Here is a 22,791-nt window from a genome sequence, read left to right as displayed (position 1 = left end):
TGTGAAGTCATTTTAACTAAGTATGCTTTTTAAATATGTTCCCTTATCTTCATCTTGGCTCGGCAATAATTTATTTTAAAACACTTGCAAAAATTCTAGTTTCAATTGTCTTCAAGGTAGCTAGTGATGCAAGTGACATTTAACATTTTAATTTGAATCAGTATTAACAGATTTTTTTTTTTAATAACTATCAATGTTAAAGTGACAGGTAGATTTTAGGGAATGGACATTGTGCTTAGGTCAATGTATAAAAATATTAGAATTGTATATTTGATGATATTTCTTTCAAAAAATTAATCCGTATTTCCATTCAGAGAAGTCATATTCAGCCATTTTTTATCCAATAATACATTTTAACCCAAGCCAATCATTTTGGAATATAATACAACAGATAAGATATATATTCTATGTAAAGAAGTCTCAAGGACCTTTAATATAATAGATAATGTAAGTTTAATATATAAGTTATTCGAGTGACATTCCTCACGCATTTATAATGCTAAATCAATAAACAAGGCTGTGTTACGCATCACACAATAGAACCGCAATGTTTTCAGTATTAAAATGCTATTTTACTCTGTACAGTTTGTATGAAGCATATTTATATAAGATTTTTTTTATGTAAGTGGTGCCATTTTATAGTGATTATTAGGTTGTGTATTGTTTTTTTTTTACATTTTTACAGTGTTAACTTTTATTATTGTACTTAAATATCGAATGATGTAATTGTAGCAATAAAATGTATGATTATTCAACAGCTGTTTATTCATCTGATATCCATTGTTATAGTCGGAAGATGCTGGATAAAGTAAATTCTATTGATAAATTTATGTGAGAGCCCAATCTCTCGGAGTGGACATTCTATGGCTATAATGATATTTTTTTATTATTCTGCACTAACCCATACTATCAGTTTAGTGATTGTATGCGGTTATTTTGTGAGAAGTACGTTTGTATAGGAGTGGCTCCCAACAAAGCCAGTCTCTTCTAAAACAGAGCTACATCTGTTCATGCAGCTTTTAGTAAAGCCTCCAAGCGTTTGGTATAATTTTTGTAAAAATTAGGGCGGCTAAATGATCTGCAAGCCGTTACAGGTGGGACTTAGCCAATGCTTTAATCTGTTTGCACCGTGGATGAATTAGATTTTGAATGAAAATTTGTTTTTTTTTGACCCTTCGACTGTAATTTAAATAAAAAGGCGGCTAAACCATGGCGTTGCTATCTGTCTTACCGAGCCTCATCTTTTCTTTCTTTTTTAAGTTTACTATTTCTTGCAGTGATTCTCGACGTGAGCAAAAGGCCTTAGGGTTTTGGAACACACAAATAAAAGTAAACGTAACTCCTCACTTTAAACTTTAATTTCTGCATACACTAAACACATTCTTATCATCAAGCGCTGGACACCAGTCGTCACATCGAATTCTAGTCTACGCTTAGCAATAACAAGAAGACTTTGGCTTCTTTTTGAAGTAGAAACAATAGAAATAACATTTCATTCAATTTACTCACCCCTTTATACAAATGAAACAGCAAATACTTAACAATATGCATCATATCCATTGAATCGGGTTATAGGCAATAAAGACTAGTTAAAATTTTATAGACACTAATATGTAAAAAAAGGTTAAAGCATTAAAATTGTAGACAATATGTAATGTAAATTAAAATTATTTTAAAAGTAACTTTTAAATATACATTTTCCAATCTTCGGTTTCAATAGCTTCATCCCAAATATTTGTCCAATTAGCCAAGAGTTTAAAATGATTCAAAACATTTATAATTTTAGATAAATCAAATGTAATTATAACCCGAATCAAAGAGAAGACAAAACACATCAGATACACACACCGTCCATGCAATGTATCACATTTCCTTGAACCTCAAATTGGGTTCATTATACACTATTATGATGAGTTTTCCTCTCACCATACATATTAAATTGAGGCGAATTTAAAGCTCATAAAGATTAGTGTATGAAATAAAAACATATTGATGGTAAATTGATAATATATATCTTGTGCCTCAAAACACGTTTGTTTACCAGGCCAATTCAGATGTGAACACCCAATCAAAATAATTTCACATCTAAAATATTCAATTTTAACTACATTTGTCAAATTTCGAAATAAGATATAAAAAAACCACCCGGGAAGTAACTCTTATAGAGATTCTAGACATTCATTCCCGTGTACAGTCTATATGTTTGCTATCCCAATACATTATATTTACAAATCCGCTTTGCGTTATCGTGGGCTATAAAAACTACATCTTACAACCTACCTTATATAATACACATTTAGAATATACAGTGTTGTGTGGAGGCCTCATCTAACATTTATATCTCTAGTGAAATGAGAACTCTAGTGTATTTAGAATTAAACGAATTTAGTGTCTTTGAATTGACTTTTGAACTCTATTTTCGTTTGAAATTTACAATAAATCATTAATCAGTTAAAAAAATAATAATCGAGAAATCAAGATATAATTAATTCCTTTTTAACTTAAAGTATATAAGGTTCACCATATGCAGGAATGTAGGGCATCAACTACACTGGATGTTTTATTTACATGTTACATTACTGGGATTGGAGTACTTTAACACTATATCATACAGTTTTTACAAGAGTATAAAACTCATTACGCCTCTTATTAACATTAAATAAAGCTTTAGTGGTAGTAGCAATAGTCAAAGTTGCCTAAATTCGCTTACGGCTAGAATTAAAAAAAAAGAAAAAACAAAAAACAAGCCAATTCAGTTCCTAATTAGGAAGCATGTCATTTTGATAAGGAGAAATGAATTGCAGTTGCAGCGAGTTGGAGTATAATGCACTTGTGCATATTTATAAACCTAAAATAATGTAATTAATTCTCATTGTATAAAGTTTTTTTAATGTAGCTTCAAATATTTCATTTTACCCTCCATGTAAGTGTTACAAAAGAAATTTAAAAACATGTGTAACCATTACATGATCCTTATTAGGGTTCCACCCGCCAGTAGACATGAGTTATTGACTATTTGGAAGGGTTGGGTATAATGAAATCCTTCCATAAGGCTTACCACAGCCTTAAATTTTTCCTAGTAATATAAGTCATGGTCACGGAAAGTTGCTAGCTTTGAGCAACGCAAGACCAGTCAGCGCCGCGATCTATGGGTGAAGGCCTATGCCTTGCAGTGGGCGTCTATCCGCTGACATGATAATGAACCAGATAACATCCATAAAATTTTTACGTTTATTTACAACTGAGAAAAATATATGACCTAATTAAAACTGTGTTAGGACTTTATAAAACTATTTCAGTTTTATACATTAAAAATGTTTTTTTTTTCTAATAAAAGCAACATCCTTAATTTTGTTGAGATATACCGAATCAAATATCGGTGGACATTTTTTAATTTATTTAAATTGATTTCGTTTATTTTACACAGATTTTTCATTTAATTATTTTCGGGTGATAATTAGTTTTTAGGTCCTAAATAACTGTTTCCTACATGCAATAATACTGTCGGATGGGTCTTCAAATGGCCAGTATAGTTAAGGTTTTTTTTACGACGAATTTTATTTTAGCTTCCTCTTAAGCTAGTGGTCATATAAACATTAGGTGATAATTTGGTCAATTAATTTCCGTGAATCTTTATCACAATAATGCGAGTGCTGTATTTTATTTCTCAAAATAAACATTTTTCGGAACGCATTTCCATTTTCCTCATTCAGAGAGTAATGGAAAGCTTCAGAGTTTCGCTGCGAAATCGAATCAAAAATGAGATCAGCAGAAAAACCAAGGTCACCAACACAAGGTGGGCGGGGCACATCGCGCGTGCTACCGATGACCGTTGGGACCGAAAAGTTCTTTCTCTAGTAAGGGACACGAGCCGCTCTAGGTCGAATAACGACTTAGTTTGTGTGGCTAGATGCGGATGGATCTTCGGAGGAAAATTATGCCTTGGGTGGGCGTCTATCTGCTGAAAAAAGAAGAATTTTGTCACATCGTACAACCATGACAAAAATCACATAAATTTTTACTGACATCAATTTGTCAAGTAGTTTTCTTATTTCATGCCTTGCCTAATATTACATTTGAAACGCTATACTTTCGTAAGCGTTCACGAGACCAATTATAAGTAAATACCATCATAATGAGCACCACATATGAACAGGCAACTGCAATTCCAATTCAGTTCTGTTAACAAATTATGCTACACTTTAAAATCGCTAGTGTATTTACTTTCATCTCAATCCGCTTTTTCTTCGGTCGACTCTCTCTGCACCAGGGTTCCATTCCGTGTCATCAGGGTCGTCCGCATCGAAGACCATAGGCGACAATGGAGACAAGGTGCTCTCGTCCTCCATGTCCACGTCCTCCTCGAACTCAGCGTTGGATTGCGGTGGGGAAGGCGCCGCCGAGAGCGGAGGTGAACTGCCCCAATGAGAGGGGCTCGACGGCCGATACTCCCGGGGCATGGTTGACAGCATCTCTTGGTACGTGGAGTCCGGAAGAGGAAACTGTCGCGGAGAGTATGGTCTCACTGTCTGGAATAATAGTGTTGTTATTTATTTGATGTTCTCTTAATTATGAATAGCAAATGATGCAGAGACACTTTAGTGTACAATAAAAAACAAACATAAGAAATAAAAATAATCAAACTCTGAATTTGTCTCTCAGAGTGTACATATTTACAATGAACTTCCACAATATATCTTAAAACTTATTTTTAGTAGTTTAAATCTAAAATTATATTATAATATAAAAATAATATTCAGAGGTTTTTATGGATGAAATGGTTGGCCGGACTATTACTACTGCCCAAATGACATTTGTCAATTCCGCGGGTTCCTGGCAGCTGGGCGCAAAGAGCGTCTAACCTAAAACATTTTTTAAGGTAGCAAAGCTGAAGGGCTCCCGAGAGAGCCATGGCATTGGCCGCTTCGTACTACCGTTTTACCTCTGAGCTTTTAGATCGCTTCGACTGAACCTCAGCTTGGGCGGTCGACTCGTCGATAATATTGGTTTAGCATTTCGACACAAGGGCGTTCAATAGGACTGACTCTCGATTTGGTTGGTAGCTATTACCTAGCCAACACTACGAAAATGTCTAAAGAAATTGCAGCAATACTTCTATCTAATATGATCTACCATGCAACTGTAGGTATTTTTTTCATGGCACCGTTTTTTTGGCCTCTTGTTTGCTTATCATGACAAGACAGTATTTCAATGATTTTTTTCACATTAAGTTATATTTTTAAACTCTTCTTTCAAGCTTCTTTATTTCTTCTATCCCTTTATTCCTCTTTCATCTGCAATATAGGTACACCGAGAATACCCTGTGCTCCATAAACATTTGGACACAAGTGGAGCTAACTTCACTTTAAGGAGCACACTAGAGACTGACACAGCATCTGAGAAGAAATTCCATGGTTCATGGAACTACTTTCCTCAGAATATTTGCAACTGTTGGTTAGGTTTGTAGGATAATTGGTGTGTGTATTGTGCCGATGATACTAGCCTCGTGCATGTGATGCGCGATGGCAGGGGGCGAGAGCGGCGGGTCGGGCAGCGCGGGGGGCGCGGGCTGTGGCGGCGGTGCCGGAGGCGCAGGGGGCGGCAGTGGGGGTGTCGCAGGATCCTCGTGCTGCGAGCGTCGCGTGCGCTGCTTGCGCATGTACCGGTTGCGCTCACGCACCTCCGCCCGCGTGTGCCGTGCTTCCACTGCCGCCTCCGATATGTCTTCCTCCTGCAACCAATAAACCACGGCATTTATTGATATTATCGAAATTATTTTACCAGCATTTGTAAATATAAGCCTAAACTACTTTCTTTTTTGAAGTTATGAGATCGACCTAAAGAGAACAAGTTTTAATAAAAGTTTGTATGTTAACCGTCCGCACGTTTCGTAAAAATTTATTCGCTTGAGGCCAGCAGCGCTAATTCGGATTACTTGGCTTATCGCCGGCCGTTTTTGACATTATCGGGAAATTAAGAATTGTAAAGTTTTAATCAACTCATCGCTAGTTCTTATGCTTTCTCAACTCTGGTCAATTACTATCATGAAATTTCGAAGATATACATACGTAAATAAATACAAAATTTGTTTGTTTTATATATTTGTTTATTTCCATTCTCTTGGATATTCAGTATTTTTCTTTCATATGATATGAAGCAAAACAGTCCCCAAGATGCAACATTAAATTCGCCTTGTAAATATTTCACTATCTTTCAACGATTTTGCTCCACTTTCACTTTTTTCATCTCCAATGTCTTCTTCCCAATCGGCCAAATCGTCCGGAATGTCAGACAAGAAGACCGCGCATTCATCATAAATAATCGTGTCGTCTATTTCGTCTGCCATGATGAAAGGGTACAAGCACTAATAAAAACCAAAAACTTTTTCACATGTGTAACTTATTGTTACATAAACAAAACACCAACAGAACTCAGCGATACTATTTATACTATTTTGCGCGCGACATTACTGTGGTGTCACTGTCCGTTGGCCGCTTTTTTGCACACGACACCACTTTGGTGATGCTGGACGACACAGTGGTGTCGTGCGTAGTGCGTTAAAGTTAAATCATCTCTCTCAAAAATCGCCACGATGACCGGGTCATATATCAAAAGAACTTATTGGACCATTCTCGTGACCGTGACTGTTAACTCTGCAATGTGAAAATATCACAGGAACACTTGGCATTAATGCTGCTGGAATTCGCAGGCTACATTTGTAGCCTGCTGGTTTCAAGTTGGAGTAACTTGTCACACATACAATGTGTCCCAGCTGGTGGTCAAAGTTTCCGGCAAAGCAGATTTCCACACGAGATAACACGCCAAGGCCACCCAGGAATCTTCAGACTTCTTTTTTAAGGGGGGTTATTGAAAGAGTATCTACATCCATAAAACAAATAAGCTGCAAAGACATCTGCCATCTAGCATTCTCTTTGCAGAGCATTTGAAAATTTTCACTCTAGCTTTAAAAAGAGTACAAAAATCAAAATGTTAGTCATATAAATGATGTAATTTATAAAAAACATACATTTCTTTTCTAATTTTTAAATATATCCATGTTCTTTTTCATAAGAATTTTTACTACTAATTCCTGTTCCCACCCAGTATTCATTAAGGGTTCTTTATATGTGGGGTTTAAGTTACAAAAATATGCCGTGAATACAAAAACAATGAATATGGAATGGTTATTAATATAGGAATGTAGGGAATACGTTCCTAAGTGAAAAAAATAAATACATAAAAAAAATTTAATCAAAGTTTTTGAACATTTTGATTAATTATTACATTAGCAATTTGCTTTTTAAAAATAAGGCTTCTTTCCATAGATTGATAAATGTTCATAAAGAAATTGCAAAGTTCATTTGCCATTCGTAAACCTTCACTGAGATTTTTTAAATTAAATGTTACATTTTCAGTGCATGTTGAGGTCTCTTCTTCAATGGGCTGTGAATTCATTTCCTTCAAGTTGGTTTCAGACAAATCTTGATCTTACGATTCAAGCAATTCCTAAATGTCACTTGATCCTATCTATTAGGACCCATCTTATCCTGTTCCATTCGCGATTTTCGCTATGTTCTCAGCCAGTTTGAACTTGCATGGATTCTTCATTTTCCAGTCAGAAAAGGCACAGTTTTTTCATTCATTTAATCATTCATCCGTATCCTACTGCAAATTGCCAAATACACCTCGCAGCCATCCAAAACCACGCACTCACATACATAACATTACACACATACATGTGTAGAACTGCTGCTTTCATACAAATGTCATGCAAACTGGAATACCTCTGCCTAGTTTAAATTTTTACGCAAGTTTATAGACCCTTCCATTCTGTGACCTCAGCTGTAAAAGCTACCTAGGCCAGCAGCCAACAACATTCATACACAGAGAATCATAAGACATCAACCAACTTATGATAATGTAAATGAAAATACATATGAATAAAAATTATAATCATCATCCATTTTTTCCTTTATCTGTGTTAATTTTATTAATGCCTATCTAACTACTTTGAATGTTATCTTAAACTGCACACCAGACTAAAAACTTATTTCATCCTTACTAGCTCTCCTCTACCTAGTACAGTACCTTATGTCTCTTTCCAAAGGTTGATGTGCAATATTTATCGCCAGGAATTAGCCAGGTATAGTGCTTTGTTAAACAGCAATTATTTTTTATTGATAGTGAGAAATCAAGATTCGAGGGACAAAACATAGTTGATGGAGACGACATACAAAATAAAGAAAATCGAATTGAGTGGGACATACATTGGCTGAGTAAAGTGCCGTAAAACTGAAGAGTTCAAGGGTTCAGTTCAAGCAATAGGCGGACAAATTAGTGGAAATCGCTGGGAGGACAGGGACTAGGATAACAATCAACAAGAACAAGTGGAAGTCAATGGGGGAGGCTTTTGCCAAAAGGCTCTGTGGTGAAGAGACGAAACAAAAATAATAGTGTATTTTAATAACTATAATTACAATTTTAATAATTATTAACTGTATAATAATTATTATTTCCATAACATTAAAATGTTATGATACATGAAAATTATTATTGTACATTAACATTTTTATAAACATACCTCACTTTCCATTGATATTCGATTAGACTTCATAACTCCATTATTGAGCGGAGCATCAGGTATCTCCATAACCCTCCACCTGGAAAAAAATTATATATATGAATGCATAGAATTGGAGCAGCTTTCTAATCTTCATAGGACAAAAAGATGATGTACCACTTAACAGTCTATTTCTTACAATGTAAGACAAGATTTCTTCAGCCTAATTAACTGTTTCCTTTTTAATAGCCAATACTGCATATTTATAGTAAATACAAATGCATTACATCATTATGTATTCTAGTGACTGCACATATATTAGCATTTGTTGGTCATTTAAGTTTTCATGCATTTTGTCCAAAGGCTTTCAAAATTTTGTCAAAATATATTTCTTTACTTTCTTTTTTATTCACAAAAATCATTTTTTGGATGTTATACAATTAACCACAACATTTCTATTAAAAATGCCTGTGAGGAATAGGAACACCAAACAAAAAAAAAATTAATAATTTGCAACCGCCATGTACTGCTAAACTATTCGGCACACCGGGATTATGGATTTCTTACAGGATACCTGTATATGTACATAAATAAAAACATCATTAGTTTTGTATGAGAAAAGAACTCACTTAGGCGTGATGATCTCCTTGTATGTGAGTATCTCCGGGCGCGTGTTGGCCGCGATGCTCTGCGGGATGACGATGTTGTCGATGTCGTAGGAGGGCCGCCGGTAGGCGCGCGTCTCCGTGCTGGACCGACCGCGTGCTCGGCTAATCACAATCATTTTTATTTTTTAATTGTTGTCACTGTAATAAGATACTTTCTTGGCTTCTAATGTTGGATATTGACTAGTAATTATTACTTATTATTTATAGAATACCTTTATTAAAGAAAATTTATTACATGTATATTTATGTGTACACCCTCTAACTGCCATTTCCTTCATGTCTCATATCTCCAGTCAAAGGTTGGTGGAGACAGCATGTTGTATCACCACCACTGAATAAATTGTTTAACATTTAATTATCTATTATTTTATGACATTTTCTTTTACATGTATTTTAGTTTTGTTATTTTTGTGTACTATGAAGTGTAAATTTATAAGCACTTCTTATACAGTTCACACAAAGTACAAATAAAACAATAACGAACAATGTATCAAAGTTGACTACTAAAACTGAACTTTTATTTCATGAAGTTTTTCATCATTGTTTTAAGAGATTTTGTAGTAAGTAGATTTAGCAGTTACTATGTGACATAAAATATTACAAGTGTATATAATTGTATCGTGTTTTCTCTAATATCTAATCTAGGCCTAGTCTGTCATTAGATATGCCCATTGAGAGACAAGAGATATCATAAAGGACAGTTTCTGTGTGAAATAGGAGATGGTTGCTCATATACAAATGCTCCAGTATATCAAATTGCATCATAGAGGACTGTCACTCTTCGGTTCTCCAGAGAGCCTCTGACATCACGGGTTTCCTGGGATTTCATAAGAAATCAATATAGCTTGCAATGCAATGAGTTTGTTTTTGTATAACCATACACATTTATACCCACATTTTTATAAAAATTCGTCTATATAATTTATTATAAGCAATTATTAGCGTTAGACTATGGATAATAACCATTTATTATAATAACAGATTACAAATCTTACATTTAAAACATCTATTTTATAACAATTACCTTTCTTTCCCAGAGGTCGAATTTTCGTCTTCTCTCTCCCTTTCCTTAATCTTTCTGGATAAGGGCGGTCTGCCTCTTTTCAATCCTGAAAAATATTGATATAGAAATTAAATGTTGAATCTCTCCATTTATTCCAAAATTAGAGATTACATAATCTCTATAAGAACTAATCTAATAAGAACTCTTACAATTATTTAAGTTTGTCTAAATTTACAAAGGATTTAACATTTATAGGCAGATAATACTGCACCAACATCTAGTCAGTATGAAATAATAAAAATTATTATTAATCCAACATAAAATAAGTGAAATCCTAACACCAATCATATTTAATTAACCGGCATCATAAGTATTATAAGTACATGTAACTTGAATACACATTTTATACTTTTGTCATATAATTTTAATAAATATAATTTTAGTAAAAAAAATATTCGTTAGCGTGTAAAATCGGGGTTCGCGAAAAATTTCAAATTTCGAACAATGGCTCAAACTATCAAAAAGCTTGGCTTCCCCTGCTAACTTTTCCACAGTTTACTAGAAAACGATTGCTGAGAATCAGTTAGAGAGCAAGTGAGACCAATCAGAAAGAGAAGAAAAATTTAGGTAAGCAAAAGAAGAAGGACACATGATTAACTGAAATAAAGAAATAATTTCGGAATTGGCATTCAACTATTTTTAAAGGACAAGTATCAAGTGAAGTGGTATACAAGTGAAAGATTTTACGTATTTTTTTATGTAAAAAATGGAGACAGGCAGATAACTGGGCGAGAAGAATTGTCAAAATTTCTACTGAATGACAAAGATATCTAAGGCCTATAATTAATATCTTCATTTTAGCTACTGTTGGTTAACTTTTAATGTAATTCTATTCTGTTAAGGGTAGTAATATTATAGCTAACATAGCATTATTAAAATAATAATACTATCATGTTCATGAGAAATGACATATCGTAATGGTACGATATAAGCTCATATGCTACAACATAGAGCATATAACAATATTGTTTCACTAGGTGGACAGACAACATAGATTAAGGTCAAGGCAAGTCGCAGCGCAAGACCGGTCATCGTGACGACCATTGGAGGTGGTCTGGCTTGTAGTGGGAACTTCTAACGATTTATATGAGTATAAAATATGTTAATCACAAAAAATGTAATTGGTATAAGTACTCACTAGTGGGGTGTTTCTTGACCGATGTCACAGTATTAGTCGGCGGGGTGTGCGTTGGCTGAGCGTGAGAATGCGGGGTGTGGGCGTGGGCATGCGGAGCGTGGGAGGTGCGTCCGAGCCCTGAGTGGTGTGCGCCGCGCCAAGCTTTGTTGCAACGCGAACGGAACCACGCACGCGACGACAGCGCCGCCATGTGCACAGACGGCGATATATCTGCGGGCATAAGTAACTTACGTAAAATATCATATAGAATATGACTAAATTCCTCTGGTCTCTCTAGATCAGATGTTTCCAGACTTTTTTTTCTTATGCACTACCTTTAAAAATTTACCTTGTTCCAGAGGACTCCCAGAAAAGGAAAAAAGTGTATTCCTACTGTTTAAAGTGCTAAATATGCAAGTACTTACAAATCACCGACCTTGACATACTATAACTGCCTACATTGATAGTAGAAGTCACGCTAATCTTATACTTCTTCAGCATTGAAAATTGTAAAATTTTGTTTTCCCCCGTTTACGAATTTTGAACCCAAGACCCACGTTGAGACCCCTATGGACCCTTGGGGGTCCATCTATATCACTTTAGGAATTAAGGCTCTAGATAGTATGATACTACAATTTTCTTTGTCAATTATTAAAAATATGTAAACAGCCACCACACATTTTGTTACATGTATGCCCTAAATGGTGAGAGGCCTTTGGCTCTTTTAAATACTCTAAATAAGGAATAAGGAGTGGCAGACTAAGACATGAAAATTCCATGATGCCAACTTCTCACAAAGGTTAAAAACTAGTAACAAATTTGCCTTTGTTCAATAAAAAAATATGGGTTGAATAGAATAGTGAACTGTCACAGCTTATTATGCATGCTTTTTATTTCAAATAGGAATTCTATTCTTATGTAAGAAATAGAAATATCGTGAACTGATCAGTATGGACGAAAATATAAAGATTTGGACAAAACTGTATGGAAATATCATGTTTTGTGAAAGTACTGTGACCTGAAATGTATTAAATGTATAGAGTTTTATTAAGATTCTGCTGGTTAATATTTTTAAACATGGAAATATTATGATTTGCATCAAACTTTTAACTTCAGAGGCTGTTCACTACAGGAATATAGATTTATATCACACCAGCCTAACAATCTGTTGAATTTCATCAAAAACTCTTTTTTTACAATTAAAAGTGGAATTATCTGTATTGTTCTGTCACTTCTCTAATATAATATGATTAACATCATCTATAAACTTCAAATTTTCAAATGCATTTAAAATAAGCGGAAATAGTTTGCCAGCGCCAGTTTGGCAAGTGCAACACAGGACCATCCAACTCCAAGGCGGATAAACAAATTTATTAAGGTTGACGGAAGACATTAGATGTTTGCACCTGGTCCTGTTGGAAACCTTTAGAGCCTTATGTTCCAGCAGGGGACATCATACGGCTGAAATGATGATGATGAAGGTATATATAAGTATAAGTGATAGTGGTACTGTAAATACCTCTAGCGTCACTGAGTACAGGATGGTAGCCTGGATCAACGAGGGCTAATCTCTGGGCGGCTGACAGCGTCGACCATGCCTGCGGTTGTGTCGCCTCAGCGCGGCCCGTGCACACTGCACAGCTCTCAACTGGCTGCCGGCAGCTACACCTGTAAATGCACGCAATTTGATATTATAACAATTATAATGCATATGGTGATTGGATATAGGTGAATGCTCGTCATTTAGAGAGTATTTATTCCTTTTGAGATGTTAAAAAAAGATCTTCATTTCCCGATATGTGTTTTATGATACCGTTTTTAAAAATTTTTATCTTCTGTCTTTCATGCTTCTATCTCTTTCATCATTTAAATAATTAATAAAAATTATCTTTTTTATTATATGCCTTTTAAAACATGTCAGTTACTTTACTTTTATAAAATTTTGAACATTCTATAAGATTTGTATTTAACAATACAAAATTAATGACCAAATTTTAAAACAGGCAATCATTTTTTTAGGTAGTAGTTTTTGGTTCTTCATAAATGGAATTTTTCATAATAAAACTATATCTTTAATATATCTAGAACCATTGATTTTTGAATAAGTTGTACTGCACATTACAACAAATAAGCTATACATTCACTCCTTTAAAGCTCACCTTTAACCAATTACCCAGTAAAGTGTAACAGAAAACAAACCATTCATAAACAATTATTTGTTTGTCATTCACAACTAAGAAATTGTATAGTAATCTAGCACCTAATACAATTACCTTACAGGCTATGAACTGTAACCAGTCCATTTCAACATATATTGCACTTTTGAGAGATGATGAGAAACAAAGTAAAATCCTTTAAATTATGGCGGTGACATCTTATAGATTAAAATTTTCAATATAGATATATTAAACATATAAAATATAAACAGGACTTACTTAATGTCAGAAGGTTTGGCTGCCTTCGGTGTGGCAATATGCAGGTTGTGCATTTGCAAAAGTTTTCTCTTTTTAAAGGTGTCCCTCCTCAGTGGGCGAACGCGTGCACAAGTCGAAGCTATTTCACTATCGTCGCCGGGCAGGGAGCCTTCGTAGCCAACGGGCTCACCTTCCAACAGTACAGGACCTTTTGCTTCACGAACCTGAAAAAATGAACGGATAAATGTGAATTTGTTATATAATTGCTATATAACTGATTCTCAAGCATGCATTAACCCTGCAAGTACTGAAAGTACATCATGCCTCACCTGTAGACACAGTCATCCCATTGTTAAACAACTATTTATTATGACTACAATAACCAGTAATCTAAATACATATATCAATTTATGGAATATGAATTCAAACATGTATCTTGGACATGCCTAGGACATGGGTACTCAAAGTTTTATGGACTACAACACTTTACAACCAAAAAAGACGTTTTGAAATGTTTATTTATGTTATGTTTTAAGATGTACATTTTGTTCAAAAAAAATTTCATCTTATATGTTTTAGTAAAGCTCATCATCATCATCATTTCAGCTGTAAGACATCTACAGCTAGACACATAGGCCTTCCTCAGAGATTTCCAATAGGAGCAGAATCTTTCTAAAGTCAGTAGAACAATTGTATTTCATAACTCTCTCTTGATATACCCATGCAGATGCTATGTGAAATTCTGCTTGGTCAACTAGGGGGCAATACCATGATATAAACAAATCAATTACAAATTTTCCAAAAAGGTTAAATTATTAAGGTAACAGGTAATTGACATTCTTATTTTTATAATCCAAGGATTCTAGTAATCTTCAAAAACATAGTAAAATAAATTACAGTCCGGGTATTAAATATTCCTACATCTATTCACATCACTGATAGTTATAATCAAAAGATAATAATTGACAATATAACTGCTAACATTTGAAGGTGTATATTAAGAAATATTACTCATTACTGATAAGACTTAATTATGATATTAAAATCTAATATCTAAGTGATATTAAAACCATATATGGGTCACAAAAATGTTATGTTTGATTAATAGTAATCATGAGGTTATGGATTGAGGACCACACAACTTGAAGACAGGTATCAGGACTTTGTTCCGATATCATATTTCTTTAATTTTATCACAGAGATCAAATTAAAAATTAGCATACTGTATAGTGTACAATATGATATAGAATAATGCAGCTGCCTATCTTATATCTAGTCTCTATTGTTATACGAAACATTTGCATTGATTCCATATTACGACCTTGTCCACATCTGTACAAGTTTAGACATGTAAAGATGCAAACTAAATAACTTCTAACATTTTATGCATCATATTTCTTGTAGCACAATTTTTTTTTACTTTGTAAGTATTACCATATCATTTAATAAGGTATATTTAATTTAAAAAATACCCTGTAAAAATTTTTTTAATAGTAAAAGTTGAAATCTATACCATTTTTACTACTAAATATATCATGTTTAATTGAAATGTGGTGAGAATTGTTTTTTAGACAAAAAAATTTAAAATTCATAATTGGAAGTATAAAGAAAAAATACTTATTAAAAGAATTTTTGGCAATAAATTTGCTTATTATATATTATTGCCATATATCTATGTTAACCTGAAATTGGGTGGTAGGACAGGTATAGAATGACTAAATAAATTGATATAAAAACCTATAACATATTATGTAACATAACATAATATATTATTTAATTATTTTTTTACACCCTGAGATTTTTTACCTCAGTGTACTCTATCTATCCTTTTTCACTGTTATGCTATGAGAAACTCTTTTGTAAAATATAAAAACAGCTGGATGTAAACCTCTTCAAACATATCTTACTAGTGATCCAGAAGGTGAGGGAGGTCAATGTTGACAATGGACTTCCTATGGCTGAAATGATAATGAACAATACATATATTTAACTGCTTCCTATCCTAACTTCTGATATTGGCTAGGAATTAATCTTAGGATTACCTGCCTACATGCCAAAGACCATAACAACCTGGTCTCAACTCACACAAAGTATACCATAAATCTTGTATATCACAATTACAATAAATTATGTACCTGTTTATGCAGCTCATTATGCTGCCTAATCTTGTACTCCAGTTCCTGAACCTGAGCCTGCAACCAGCACCACCGAGATGCTATTGATGCTCTTGCCTTTTGCCAGGTCCATAATGCTCTTTTTTCACTGGAATAAAAAACAACACGTAAATATGGTTTGACAACATATTTTATATATTTTTCACTTTGAAAGGCCATACAAAAATATTCATGCCTAATTCTATTTTAATATTTGTATTAGGGGAACCGAAACCAAACTACATTTTAAGAAGTTTTTATTTCTAATAAATAATATTAATTTTTGTTATCAACAACCTTTTGCCATCTAGTATACAAATGTTCAATGCTGGAGTCGTCAAAATCAATTGGTCTTCCTGTGAAATATATCAACAGAAACGAAATTACTTTCCGGTCCCCCTAATGGAATATTAGGACAGCAAATTCTAGTGGATATCTATTTTTATCCATTTTATTATACACTTTTTTTAAGCTCTGAATAAGTTTTAGTGAACATTTGTATATCTAAAGTGTATGAGTACTAACACAAGCCGGTACTAAATATGTGATAACTTTAATTATCCCTACAATTGGTAATCTTTGTCAATGAACTCTTTTTTTCAGTTTTTTTAAAGAAACCTTCATTCACTCAATCGGTAAATGAAGCTAATATGCTTCCTTCATGTGCAATCATAATTAATGGAGACAAAGGAGCCCCACATCAGATATACTCTATTAGCATGTTGATCCTGTCCTAGACAATGCTTTTAACATTTGAAGATATATTTTTTGTATAAAAGCTGAAGACTAGCATAGATGGTGTAAAAACCTAAAATACTTCCAAAAATAGGTAACAATTATTAGCAGTACAGTATATGATGCCAGGAGGAGATTTTAACATTTATATATATTATATCTATTTATTTCTCAAAATAGAGATTTAGCATGTAGCTTTGCTATTGCTTATGCTATTACATTTTAAATTACTTTAAAATGTAATAGCAAAATTTCATTACCAATATATTATATCATCATAGAAAATGTTATTCACAAAATTATAATGTCAAATGTAATAATAGTATGTGTCCTGAATAAATTGATATTCATACAAATTTGTACAAAGAAAACCAAATGTGATAACCTTTTAAAACTGTATGATGCAATATAATAGTAAATGAGTGAAGTACAACAGTTGAAATAAAGTACCAAAATAGCACAATAATGAGCCAATATTGCATTTATTATAAATTAATTAACAGTCCAAACAGTATAAATAATCACAACATTATAGGTTAAAAATCCTATAAAAATAATCAGAAAAAAATATGGCGAAAGACCCTCAAAAAACTCAGAAAGCAAGCTTCAATTCAGCAGTATTGGAAATATTTGGTTTACGTTTATGGTTACCGATTTAGGGATGGTTTCAAGAGAGCATTCATTTAATCCTTCCATTCCAATGCATAATTATTCGTTTATCATTTATATTCATGGAAGTAACAGCAAAAGAACCAAGCTTCCGATTTGAACTATATAGTTAAAAAATTAATATGAAAATAATTTTAACTAAAAAAGTTATGTAAAACAAAAACTTTAAATCTTCTAATTTGTATATAGTATAGTAAAACCAAAGTCAAAGAAGACAAATTTGTTTACATTTGTTTTATACAATCATAAAGCTTTGTAAATTTTATTATTTATTTGGTGCTCTTAACAACTATTTTGTTTACAGCTTGTAATTACAAAAACTGTAAATAAAATAGCATTACAAATTATAAATAAATTATGCATTAGAAATTAAATTAGGTCTATTACTTAAAAAATAAATACTACTACAATCAAAAGTTAAATAGGAAATAAGTGTTACACTATGATTATTTAAAAATCAAACATGAATGGTATTAATTACTTCTAGCTTATTAATTTTAGCATATTACTGTAAAGTTTACAAATACTCCACATAAGCCAGCAATCACCATAATTAGGTCACTGCAAGCAAGATGAAAGTAAAAAAAGTTATTCAGACAGCTATTTGAATGAAAAATAAAGCTCTAACAATATTTAAAATTGAGTTAATATACCTTTTCCTTTAAAGCCAGTAAATGGTTCTACCGAACCAGGTTTTAAAAGTTTTACAAGTCATTATGAATTTAAAATCTACAAACTAAAAATTTCATAATTACATTACCAAAAAGATGCCCACCACTATTAGGAATAAACTTCTCACAAAGATTGTCACAATAACAGAGCTTCCACTGCAAGCAGTGACTTCCCACAGCCTTAACTATTTTATCAACTGCTCTATTAAAAACTATGATACTACAAAAATATATGTAGTATATGTGTATATATGAACACTATATGTACAAATACTCTCTGCTATAGTGATGGATAAAGTCAATGTCATCACTCTGATTTCACTTGAGTCCCAACAAACATTCTTATGTAAAAATTACATTTATTTTACCAATTCAAATATTTTATAGTAATATAGGCTCTATTATAGTAATTTAATGTTAATTCTTATGTAAATATGACCATTTGTGATTGAAGAATGTTATAATTGCTATGCTATGTTAATTGCTATGGATCAAAGTATTTAAAAAAACACTCACATTGCCATTTGTTGCTGATGAGGATTATTATAAGTGACTGCTTCATCATTGCTCTCTGCACCAGACGAGGATGCAGTTGCATCAGAATCTAATTGGGACTTCACCATTGATAGATGTGAACGCAATGCACCGGCTGTGTCCTCTAAGCCTGCCAATGTCCCTGAGGGTATCCCAATTGAGGCAGACCTGGAGGCATCTCCTTTTGATGTGCTTGCACGATAATACTTCGGCCCAACAACTGTTCTAGAAGCAGCACTAGCTTGTAAAGTAGCAGTGGTCTCTACCTTCTTTAATAAAGCTTTCAATCCCATAGGTCTCCCACCACCATCTTTACGAGCCCCACGAGTGGCCTTTTCAAAGCTATGAGCGGCTTCCTCTGAAATCTTTTTACCAATAGCCCTAGCCTGCAGAATCCGCAAGCGTCTTTGGAGAAAAGCGCAACGACGCTCTAACCTGGCTTGCTGGAGTCTAATCTTATCATCAGGAGTAGCGTCACCTTCAGAGTCCACAGTTTCGTTTAAATCAAAACCAGATAAAGGAAAAATAACATCAGGATCGCCTGTAGACAAGGCATCGCCACCCGATTCTAAGGTTTTTATCGCCTGCAATAAGTCAGCTTGCGCGAGATCACTGCTGCCCAGATCAACCAATATCTGCTCCATCTCCTGGGAATCCTTAGCAAGGCTAGGCTGGTTTTGAAGACCCATGTCTTCCTCCATGTGTGATGAAAAGTTGTCGACAGACGCGAGCGCCCGTCTCGGTGGTGGTTTCACGAAGTTCTCGATCGCGTCGAACGGGTCTTGAGAGGCGACGGAGAGCGCCGGGGCCATGACCCGGGCGCCGCCCGTCGCGGACGCCGCTAAGCGCGTCAGGGCGGGCTCTCCAAATCAACCATCCTCCCCTTATGTAACAGCACTTAACACAATTTCACAACACTGCACTGTACTAAAACACAATCCGAGCCGAGCATTATCGGTTCCCCGCCGGTTCCGCGGCCGAGACACGCACAGAGCCACTCGGCGCGCTTCTGGAATCACAACGTTTATAAACGATTACAAGCCGGTCTTTGTGTATTTAAACGACATGTGCTCATTCTTCGATAATAGAGGATGGTAAACAGTTATTATTTTTTACAGATATCCGCATTATTCCAAATTTAACCCACGTGATAACAAAAAGAGTACGCTAGCGTTCGCAGTTGCTTGTTTCTGTATGATATGAAACAGGAAACGATACACTGCTAAAAACACTTTTAGGGGAAGCCAATGATGCGTCGCGGTAAATAAATTGCACTTAATGGATACATGTTAAATATTAATCACTTAAACAATGACAACGGGTGGTTCGAGATAATAATGGCGGATATAATCCTCGAAACACAATTCAAATAGGCAATTTATTTTAGCGAGCAAACGTAGACCGCACCAAACACTAGAAGCTGCGAATACGTTGTGAAAAAGAGATGGCTAACATGTCATGAATTGGTACTTGCGCGGTAAAGTCAAATGTGTAACAATAAAATGACCCTAAATATTATGCCGTACAACAACTCAGCGTAACCTCAATGAAAAAAGGTTAAGAAATTAAATAGGTTAAGTTATATTTGTTCAATAGTTCAAAATTAAAATTCGAAAAAACGAATCGCTCAAATGATAGCATTTTCTTTACCGCCACGCTATTGCTCAACAATGGCTCTTTTATAAATGAAATTATGACGAAATCTTTCGTGTTATATAAGACATGACGAATTTTTTGTTCATAATTCAAAAAATAATTTAAAAGTATGTTTTTAGTGTAGTCAATAAATTTGATTAATCAGATCTGAAGTTTGAACACAAAAAAAAATTTCGTATGACTTTTACTTCCGGTGCGTTTACGAAAATAGAATTATTTTATAAATTGTTTTAAATTTAATATAAATACATTATTATATACCTAACAATGAAATTTATCACTGTGAATTTATTTCGTAGTATAATTTTTGTTCTGCAAATCTTTCTTGCTATACTCCGTAAACGCTCGCATTGCGTCACGTTTTACGCAATACTTAAACGTCACATTTAATTGCACTTTGAGGATTAAAAACAGGAATTAATAAAATATGCTTCAAAATGAACATTAAATGATTAACCATAACAATAAAATTAAAATTTTAGCAACTACTATGACTAATAATGATTGTAAAGCACATAAGTTAGGTTTCAAGATAACTAATATTTACATATATCTAGACTAGTAATAGTTAGAACAGAAGACAATTAACTGACTAAATAGTACATAGAATTAAGATATACTACCCAAAAAGAAAAAATATCAATAATATTTTACTAAAATATTTGATAGAAAATGTGAATTTGGTTTTAAGTTTAAACCCTATTGTAATGTTTAGCTATTTATCCTATTGTATTCCATTAATATTATTATCCAAATATCATCATTTGCCATAGTGTATTTTGTAAATAAAGCATCATTTCTGATTAAAATTCTTGTCCATATTCTATTTAATTACTTATTAATATAAAATTAAAAATTCTTACCATTGTATGATGCATTGGTGTTGAAGTCCATAACATTTTTCATATTTTATCCCCTACTGCACACTCCTATAATTTTTACAAATGATATATTGCAAAGTACAAAACTATACTAAACATAAATATATGACTAAATGTGTACAAATATATGAGAAATTATTCAGGTTTAAAATCATTGTACTATATGAAGATCATGTACAGAAATCTTTAAGTCTCTTTTATCTTTCAGTTAAATATTAAAATCTCTTCATGTTATGTTATCACTGTTCATATAAAAGAATACTATTGACTGCTCCTTGAATTGATGAATGATTAAAAGTTATTATAAAATTACTAATATTCATTAAAATATAATGTCAGTTCTTTTAAGGTTCCTTTTCTTTTTTGTTTCCTGTTAAGCCTTTTGCGCAAAATATAAGATGAAATTTAGTAACAAAACATAAGATAAGATAAACTTTTATGAAGGTTTTAAGATATAATATTATTTATTCCTTTGAGGGATATCAATGCAGTTAATTTATTTGATATGTGATTATTTGGTTATAAACCAGTTATAATTAATATTGAAATGATTAATATTGAAGTGATTGCAATATTGATATCCGATTAATTATGCAGATGCATTACCTCTTAAACTTTAATGTACATTAATATAATTACACAAATTATATTATAAATATTAAAAAGAATTTTTAAGCTCAACTGATTTGTATACACATCTTGAAATTCAGTTAAAATTTGTATTTAACACTTTACTATCATCTCCTAATAAGATTCTTATATTTTATCTGAAAATGGAGCAAGTAACATTAAAATAGAGGAAATAAAGCTAATTGCATAAGTGATTAATAATATTGTATAAAAGCAATATCATAATAACTGTATGTGTACAAAATGTTTTACAAGATGTATATCTATATGCATATTCAAATAATATACGAGAGTATTAAAAAAATAATTCAATTAATAGCTTACTGGAACTGCAGAGATATCACTGTAGAATATTACTTTAATTGACAAAATTAATAATTATTTCAAAACAAGAGTTACAGGCAAAGTTGAACTAATTATAAAATATACTTCTGTCATGTCCTGAATAACGTATTTAATTACTGATAACTTAATTTTAAGCAAATGAAGTGAATATCTGAAAATAAAATAAAAAGTTATTTCTAATATCACAAGTTTCAAGATACTTCATGATAGAGATTAAAATACTATTGCAGAATTATAAAAATGCACATAGTATGTTTATTAAAAATAACAAATAATAATTAAATATAAAACATAAAACTTAATATTAAATGATATATGCATTAAATATATATTATTTATTTTTACAAATTATTACCTTTGCACGCAACGACTACGTAGGGAGGGAAAGGAAGATTGAAGTAAGGATGCGGTACGGTAGCATGCGGCGTATAATTATCTCCGTTAATTATATATTGTTATTAGTAAACAAAGTTACATTGATTTAATTATTTTAAGGATAAAATTATAGTTGTTATAGTAAATTGTTATGAACTCGTACCCTAAGTTAAAATGTTGTAACTAGCAAATGTTGAGCAAGTTATTATAATCGTAAAAAATATATTTTGTGTAAGATGTATTTATTCTCATTCCCATTAATATGATAAATTTGTTAATAATAATTATTATTAACTATCCTAATTTCATGAAATAATATA

General features: G+C 32.8%; 1 protein-coding gene across 5 annotated transcripts; it reads right to left on the bottom strand.

The window, feature by feature from the left end:
• Positions 1-1,336: 1,336 nt before the first annotated feature.
• nsl1 (non-specific lethal 1) lies at positions 1,337-22,620 on the bottom strand. 5 transcript variants are annotated; one of them, XM_068777943.1, is made up of 11 exons: positions 22,452-22,620; positions 21,104-21,169; positions 18,567-19,593; positions 15,958-16,084; positions 13,844-14,046; positions 12,928-13,076; positions 11,430-11,639; positions 10,253-10,337; positions 9,190-9,330; positions 8,582-8,660; positions 5,172-5,731 (listed from the first exon to the last, which is right to left on the bottom strand). In XM_068777943.1, exons 3-11 carry the CDS (start codon positions 19,394-19,396, stop codon positions 5,456-5,458), a joined length of 2,100 nt encoding a protein of 699 aa, XP_068634044.1. In that variant the 5' UTR covers positions 19,397-19,593; positions 21,104-21,169; positions 22,452-22,620; the 3' UTR covers positions 5,172-5,455. The 5 variants fall into 5 exon arrangements, with proteins under 5 accessions (XP_068617214.1, XP_068617213.1, XP_068634044.1 ...); XM_068777944.1 differs by lacking the exon at positions 22,452-22,620 and adding an exon at positions 22,076-22,109; XM_068761113.1 differs by lacking the exons at positions 21,104-21,169; positions 22,452-22,620 and adding an exon at positions 1,337-4,529 and having other exon boundaries at positions 5,504-5,731; positions 18,567-20,002.
• Positions 22,621-22,791: the final 171 nt, after the last annotated feature.

The sequence above is a fragment of the Battus philenor genome, unplaced genomic scaffold (assembly GCF_028537555.1).
Source record: "Battus philenor isolate CCGP_79_NKW_IND1 unplaced genomic scaffold, ilBatPhil1.0.hap1 SCAF_14, whole genome shotgun sequence".
NCBI lineage: Eukaryota > Metazoa > Arthropoda > Insecta > Lepidoptera > Papilionidae > Battus > Battus philenor.
The sequence above is the reverse complement of the archived record's forward strand: the minus strand, read 5'-3'. Positions and strand labels throughout refer to the sequence as shown.

What these genes read in the sequence shown, in the direction of transcription:
- nsl1 (XM_068761113.1), bottom strand. Translation starts at nt 19,396, where the DNA reads ATGGCCCCGGCGCTCTCCGTCGCCTCTCAAGACCCGTTCGACGCGATC. An exon ending in CATCAGCAACAAATGGCAAT is followed by an intron (nt 16,085 to 18,566) that starts GTGAGTGTTTTT and finishes TTTTTATTCCAG; the next exon opens with TGAAAAAAGAGCATTATGGA. An exon ending in ATAATGAGCTGCATAAACAG is followed by an intron (nt 14,047 to 15,957) that starts GTACATAATTTA and finishes TCATTTTTTCAG; the next exon opens with GTTCGTGAAGCAAAAGGTCC.